This window comes from Chaetodon auriga, chromosome 19 (genome assembly GCF_051107435.1).
Source record: "Chaetodon auriga isolate fChaAug3 chromosome 19, fChaAug3.hap1, whole genome shotgun sequence".
NCBI lineage: Eukaryota > Metazoa > Chordata > Actinopteri > Chaetodontiformes > Chaetodontidae > Chaetodon > Chaetodon auriga.
In genome coordinates this window covers 6,505,745-6,513,407 of record NC_135092.1, presented here as the reverse complement: position 1 = coordinate 6,513,407, position 7,663 = coordinate 6,505,745, and the positions used below count along the sequence as shown (strand labels likewise).

The following is a 7,663-nucleotide window of genomic DNA, read 5'->3' as shown; positions in this document are numbered from 1 at the left end:
GCTGCATTGATCACATTGTAAATGGAAATGATTGACCTCATGACCTCATGCATATTTTCACATTATCATACACTACACTTTACTTATGAGGTAGAAGAAGCAGTCATTCAACACTGATCTGATCCTCACAAGGAAGTGAGCTAAATTTCTGCTTTTAGACAGCATGTTCTTTGTTTGATATGAAGGATAGCCTCATTTTGAATGTCACAAAACATATCTAGGAATATACTCTCAGTAGTCAGTTCATTGGGTATACTTGCTAAAAAAGAAACTTATGCATTCTTTCAGTCCCGTCCTGCCACACAATGTTTTTATTATAATTATATTAATTATTATTATTATATTATAAAAAATACGCATTTCACGATTTAACTCGCGAAGGAAGTCCCGCCTGCCACTCCTCCCGCGCTCTCTGACGTCACTTCCACCGCGCAGAAAACATGGCGGCCGCCAGTCCGACAGATACGGTGCATTCACTGCCCATAAATGTAGTCATCAAGACCGAGCCAGACGCCGAAGACGGTCTGCTCTTCGGTGCAGAGGATGTGCCGGTTAAGCGGGAGCCCGTCGTCCCGCTCTTGGCCCCGGTGAGCGGACTGCAGCCGCTCACCTGGTCGCCGGATCACCGCCTGGCTGTATGCACCACCAGCTCCTTGTCGCTGATGGAGCTGGTGTGCGATGTTCACAGCAACAAACAGGACCTGACGCTGCACAGGACCTCAATCCCCGTCCCGTCCGAAGTGCACAAACTGCGGGTAAATATCCACAACTAATCGATAAAGGAAAAAGATGCACTCATGCACGTTAGCATAGCAAGCACGGCAGCTGACAGAACTTAAGCTAGTAAACACTGAGACTGCTAACGTCAGCTCAGCCTGGTGCTGATTGTACACTGAATCTCCCCACCGTCCACACCGCAAAAGTCTCTGCACATGCTGTGATGAGCTGTATGACAAACAATAACAACCGCTGCAGCTGACGCCTGAGGAAACGTCACTGAGCGACCAGCCCCCTCCCTCACCAGCCTGCAGAGAAGGAATCAGTGAATGGGGAGTTTCACCAATGTCCAAATTCAACACATATCCGCTGCTCATGTTCATGAACTGGCTTTAGCGTCTCATAACAATGCTACCAAATCACAGCCGTCTTGCAGGTGATAAAATGTCAGCCGAGGTTGACGTGAAATGAGTTGTCTCCACAGTTGAAAGTATGATGTTACTGGGATGTAAAATCCTTGATTTCTGCAAGGGGCGCTGGTTGTGTTGAGATGTGAGCTGTCACGTTGACAACAAAGACAACAAACCTCTCATAATGCTCACATAATCAGCCATAACTGGCCTCCAAAATTGTCGTATATTAAACTGTAGTATCACTCCAACCACCCAGACACATTTGGTTAATATTACATAGCTCAAATGATTGTAGGCTATATGTTGCACAGCCAACTGCCCTGCTGGGAACGATGGATTGGAATGACATGATGGAGTATAGTACAGTATACATGTCACGTGTTCAATTTTTAGAAACATGCATGTGTTTTGCAGCCAAAGTGCCATTACATTTTAAAGGTAATACTACTGCTACTCAGTACCACAAATGTGTCTCAAAAATATGCCCTATAGGTGATTACATAATGACGTCTGTGAGTTTGTTGGAGAAGTGTTACTGCTATTTGTCTTCTTATTAAGCAATGTGTGCAGACATGCCTCCGAAACACAGCCAAGCTAATATCCACTTGTGTGCTATTAGCTTGGCAGCGGTGGCTGCTTCTGTATTTTCATTATTTACTGAACTGAAAGATAATTGAAGCGATGGAATACAAATGCTGATGGAAAGAGAAACTGAAAAACAGTTTTGCTGTGAATCTGTCTCCGTGCAGCTGCTCTAGTGTGTAAACATGATTGTTTAGAGGTTCGTCTCCACTCCAAAAATCCACTTGGCAGATAAAATACAGGATGGAGCCGAATTTTCTAATCCGCTCGGCGCAGTGGCAGACAGGCGGTGTTGGTTTCCCACCATCATTTATATGCATGATTAACCGCTTGTAAATTGGAGGGCCAGTGAGGGAGCAATAGGCGATGGCACTCAAAGCACAACTTGATTTTTTATGTCTGACAATACTGCTGAATCACCATCCATACATGGTATATACTGTGTTTCCATGTCACGTCTTGTTCCTGCTTTTAGGTTTTCCTGCTCCTATACATTGTTTCATATGTGCTTTTGCTGTTTGTGGAAATATCTTGCACACTTTTCTTAAACTGGACCTTTAACCTTTGCTTTCATTTCTGCTTTAAACTTTCAAGGTGGCACCAGCAGGAGAGCTAGCTCAGGCAATGGAGAAGTTCTCGACACATCCGGACCCCACAGTAAGGCAAGTTTTTCTGGCCGACACGGTGCTGAACCCATCGGTGGGAGTGCACAAAGGAATAAAATATGCCAGTTGGTCTCCGTTAGGTTGTGACTCCAGCGGACGCTGTCTGCTCGCTTGCCTGACGCTTGACCACAGACTTACTATTCACAACAGCCACAAGCGTCTCGAGTGGAACACGCTAGCCGATCTCACCAAAAAGTACAGCCAGAGGCTAAAAGAGCGAGGCTACGCCAAAAAGGACGGCAAGCCTCCGCAGGCAAACCTGCTGGACTTCGACGAGCTGCAGCGGCGTTTCCACATGCAGACCCCTCTGAGGATGGAGTGGTCGAGCGTCTATACGATCAAACAGGTTCAGCCGGACAACACGTGCGTAGACATGGAGATGGTCCTCCTCGCCGTCTTAATGGAAAACGGTGACCTTGTTTTGTGGAAGTTTGTGTTGCCCTTCATAAACGGGGCGGAGGTTGTATTTTATGACATCATCGAGTCAGGTGTGACCAGACCCAGTGACTTGGCGTGGTGGGAGTATGAAAGCGCCGATCGCCGGATGAGCGGACTGATTGTTGGCAGCGCGGTGGGGCCTGTCAAGATCATGCCGGTCAGCCTGTCGGGGGTGAAGGGCTACTTCACCCTCCGACACCCCGTCATCCTCTGGAAGGAGTGCGACGAGATCGCCGTTGAAAACATCAAATGTGTCCCAATGACCCACCCGATCCAGAAAACCAGGTGCAGCCTCATCGTGGCGTCCCGCGGCTGCTACGTCTTCTGGTGTCTGCTCATGATTTCGCCGGCCGGACTGAATGTACACAACTCTCACGTGGCGGGAGTGCACTCTCTCCCTGTGGTGTCGCTAGCGGTCAGTCAGCATGGCGTTGCCGTGTACACATGTTCCATAGATGGGTGGATAAAAAAGCTGACGCCGACATTTACAGAGAACACTTTGATTTTCAAACAAGAGGACATGCTGCGACCTGAAAATGTGACGGGAAGGAGGATACACGGGATTGCCGTGAGCCGCAATGGAGCGTACATTGCGCTTACCAGCACACAAGCTATGGTTGAGGGCTACCATCCAATAAACAGGACCTACCAGGTTCACTTTGTGACCCTGAAAACGCCAGAAATGGCCGCATCACTGCTGCTCAAGCCTCCCACGCAAAACTTGTACAAAATGGCCGACCTGCTCGACCTCGTCAGGTGGCAAATTTTGAAAAACAAGTGCATCCCCGCGTCGCTGCTGGAGGAGCTCGATCAAAAGATCCAGGAAGCAGACTCGCCCTACTTGTGGCGTTTCAAGCTCTTTCTGGTGCGTATCCTTTACCAGTCCCTGCAGACGCCTCCGACAGACCACCACTGGAAACCCACGCACGAGGAGAGCAAGGTGTTCGTCCAGGACGGCGAAGAGGAGGACGGGAATGACCAAGACGATGCCGCGCAGGAGGAGGCCGAGCCTGGTGGAGTAAAACAGGAGGCCAGCAAGGAGGAGCAGATGGCGGAGGTGCAGGCTTGGATCAATGCTGTAGAGACCCACCTGATGAGGGAAAACATAAAGAAGGTGCTGGGGGTGGTGTACCTCAACACCTGGATTGCTCAGAGCACCAGCATACCCACCTGTGGCCTGGTGGAGTACCTCTCCAGAGACACTAACGACAGAGCTTCAGAGGTAAAACTCAGTGACTCAGCGTCTTTCCATGAATGTTGTGATCTTTTGGTTTCAGCCCTGATCAGACGGACTTGATGTCAGGTGTGTGTGATGATGCCAAAGTGATATTTAAATAATCCAGCATGTTGCACAGTGTTCACTAAAAGCACATTACAGAGAGGGAATGCAGAGCAGTTCAGCTAAGAGATGCATGATAGCATTAAGGTCCGCCTTTAGAAGAAGACATGTCGCTTCACTTTCTGAGAAATGAAGCGTTAAATTCATAATAAGACTCACCCTTCCTCAATACAAGTAGCTCATTGTGGCTAATATTAGCTGACCTTAGATGGATATCGTCTTGTATCTGACATAAATGATTTAATACTGATTCATTCAGTACTAATTGATTCTTCACGACACTACACAGAGTGCAGGCTGGTCACAGCAGACTGGGAGAACCGTAGGTTTGTGGACTGGCTCTGTGCTCGGCGGCATGTTGAAGCAGGGTCTTCCCCAGACTGGCACCACCAAGTCAGAGGCACACTGTAACCTCTCTCATTCAACTCTGTAGCGTTAAGGTCCCACAAAAAGGCCTCAGTACTTCCTTAATGTGATGCATTTCGTCTTATTAACGGAGACAAAGGCACTTGGATGAGTGCAGAAATAGCAGAAATGGTTCTTGCACAGAAACATTTTAATCGTTTATTAATGTCTGTTTGTGACATGTATAGCGTCAGCCCTCGTATTTGTGTTTTTACCTTTACGTTATCACCACTAAACTCGTCTTCTGTGTGTATGTGTGCGATCTCCTCAGGTCCTGATTGGCCACATCAAGAAGAAGATTAACAAGCAAACGTTCTTGGAGCGCTGCAGCCTGTGTCAGGCGGTGCTGCCCTTCTCGGACCACAAACAAGCCATCTGTAAAAACGGTCACATGTGGCTCAGGTATAGCCATCGTCCTCTTCAGTTCAAATGGGAAGATGTTCTTTATTAGCTTTAGCCTCAGCGTGCTCTGCGGGTTCAGATGCCACAGTTGAGCCTGACAGGAGATGAATTGAATCTTAATGCCAAGTGCCTTCTTTGATGGTTTATTTGTCTTCACAGAGCAGTAATCAAGCCTCCCACCTTTTGATATTTACCCATGCACCACTCTCATCATCTCATAAATATCCTCTGTCAAACATTGCTCCTGCTCGAGCGTGGTGCCTCCGGTGGGCACCGAGAGGGAAATCTGTGCCCGTCAGTTGTACCTGTTTCTGCTCTACTCTTGTGTCTGTATATGTGTGTGTGTTTGCATGTCTCCGTCCCTGCCAGCCAGCTCTCTAATGCCTATCTCTCGGTCTCTTGCAGGTGTGTGTTGTCATACCAGGCCTGCCAGACGCTGACGTTCAGACGTTGCCTCCTGCTGGATACCATCGCCAAACTGCCAGAGCCTGAGGGTAAGCGCCACTTTCTCTCCACCTCCGTCTCACAGTCCCGCTCTCCATCAGCCATCTCCTCCTGTCACCGTCAGCATCGGCCTCCGTCCCGCTCTGCCGCTCCAAACCATCATTCTTAAAAAAAAAAAAAAGAAAACCATGACTGATTGGATTTTTTTTGTTTCAAAGGGATTATCATGTCTGTGTTTGTGTCTGATTTCCAATCTGTGGCTGCCTTCTTCAATTGAAGAGTGGAATCACTGGTCAGAAATGTGTCTTCACTGCAGCCTGGGAATTCTGAGCACTGGTGCACGAGTTAATAGTCTTCGTTTGACTTTGGCTCATTGATGCATGCACGCAGGTTACCCTCTTAAACACCACATACGCAAAACAACAAAAGGAGGTTTCGCCGCCACGTGGGTTCCTCGTCAGCTGTGAGCTCTACAAAGACTTCAGACTGGGAAAGTATCTGACAGGAAAGATCAATACAGCGACACGTTGCGATCCATCCTCGTATTCTAAATAAATCGATCCCAAGTCTGCGCTACAGTAACAAGGGTACAAACGAGCGTGTGTATGCATCTCATCTGCATGTGTCAGTCCTTGACGCACAGTGAATGCAGCATCGTATCAGTGCATCATTGCAGATTCATCTTGATGCCAATAGCGTACAGCAATCATTATGATTAGATACTGAAAATGAGCATCTAACTGCCCCAAACAAACAAACAAACAAACAGGTCTCATGCCAGCAGTGTGTGTCCCATTTCCTGCAGTGGTTGGAGTTGGGAGAGAAAAACATTGTGCTCTTCCCACTGTTTGAGGATCGGCTTCATCTGAGTGCTACATGCATCCCGGGTCTTTATGGGTCTTGCCTGAGCGCCCGAGGCACGGCTCCCTGGTCATTCCAGCCTATCTGAGCTAAACACTGACAGCTCTGCGCGATTTCTGGCATCTGTCAACATCATCCCAGCTCCTGTCTCCAAACATCTTCCAGATTTTCTTCTGTATTAAGTCTTCAAACCAGTTATTGTTGGATTTAACTGCGTTAAACCCTTTTCACACACGGAATGTGTGACAGCGGCGGCTTCATCTGTCAGTTAAAGTTACGGCTTTCGGGCTGTCAAACCCCAGGTGGAGTTTTAAAGTAATGATCAGTATCAGGGAAGAAGAGCGTTCTCTCGCAGGCTGCATCACTGATTGATTTTCAAACTTGTTTTGCAGTTGAAAGCGTTATTCACTCACGAGACTCTCATTTAATTTTTCTCTTCTTTTGCCTTCACCGCAAGGGGAAAAAGTCACTTTTTCTAAAGTGATCTGACATGAAAAACGTCTCACTCGCTGCGTGTTGGTGGTTTTATTAAACTCGTTTATTGTCTTCATGCAAAAGAAATTAGTCAAAAGTTTGGAGATCAGGATCTCTTTTACAGAAATGAAATGAGGAATTTACTGCAGTGGTCTTAAGGAGGTGTTAACAAGATGTGTATTTAACCGTGTGCCTCTGTAGCCTTTATGTCAGAGTGAAAAGTGTTTGGGAAACGTCACGAGGTCCGATCCAGTAAGCCTCCTGCCTTTGACTTTCATGGGAAGGTGACTTGACCTTTGATTCAAACATGAGACCAGCGTGTGAAGTTCGCCTCACATTTACACAGTGAAATGCAGGTCTGAACGCGTCTTTGTAATCATGTTCATATATAGAAACCTGCAGTACAAACACGACTTCTTGTCTTTCCTCCGCAGATCCAGAGTGGATAAAGAAGATACTGCAGGCGCCGTGCACGCTCTGCGACTCGCCCATGATCTAGAGCGGAACCATGGCGGGAACCTCAGGGCTCCCCTGCGACCTTCAGAGCGTCCTGCTCTGACGCAGGGTCAAATTTTGTCAGACATCACTGCAACAATTTTTTTATTTCATGTGTTTTGTTCATGTTTTTGTTATCACTTTATATCGGTATCTTTAAAAGTGCAAATAAAAGGCTTTGATTATACCTTCTAACTCTTATTTCTTCACAAGTGTAGCCGACAAAGCGCACAGAGAAACTGTTTCCCCCCTGCCACGGTTTTAAATTAATATTTCACTGAGGTAAAACATTTTGGACTCAAACTTTACAGATTTCTTTATTTTCTCCCTCCTAAAATTAATTCCCAGTCAGACACAGTGTTTGCACAAGGGGAGCAAAGAAACAAAGTTTCAAATGTGGAGGTTTCTATTATTCAGTAGGACTTCAG

General features: G+C 47.0%; 1 protein-coding gene across 1 annotated transcript; it reads left to right on the top strand.

Annotated features, from left to right (window-relative positions):
- The first annotated feature begins 407 nt into the window (after positions 1 to 407).
- gtf3c4 (general transcription factor IIIC, polypeptide 4) lies at positions 408 to 7,427 on the top strand. Its single transcript, XM_076757272.1, has 5 exons — positions 408 to 755; positions 2,307 to 4,037; positions 4,831 to 4,961; positions 5,367 to 5,455; positions 7,175 to 7,427. Exons 1-5 carry the CDS (start codon positions 441 to 443, stop codon positions 7,237 to 7,239), a joined length of 2,331 nt encoding a protein of 776 aa, XP_076613387.1. The 5' UTR covers positions 408 to 440; the 3' UTR covers positions 7,240 to 7,427.
- Positions 7,428 to 7,663: the final 236 nt, after the last annotated feature.

What these genes read in the sequence shown, in the direction of transcription:
- gtf3c4 (XM_076757272.1), top strand. Translation starts at nt 441, where the DNA reads ATGGCGGCCGCCAGTCCGACAGATACGGTGCATTCACTGCCCATAAAT. An exon ending in CCGAAGTGCACAAACTGCGG is followed by an intron (nt 756 to 2,306) that starts GTAAATATCCAC and finishes TAAACTTTCAAG; the next exon opens with GTGGCACCAGCAGGAGAGCT. An exon ending in CAAACTGCCAGAGCCTGAGG is followed by an intron (nt 5,456 to 7,174) that starts GTAAGCGCCACT and finishes TTTCCTCCGCAG; the next exon opens with ATCCAGAGTGGATAAAGAAG.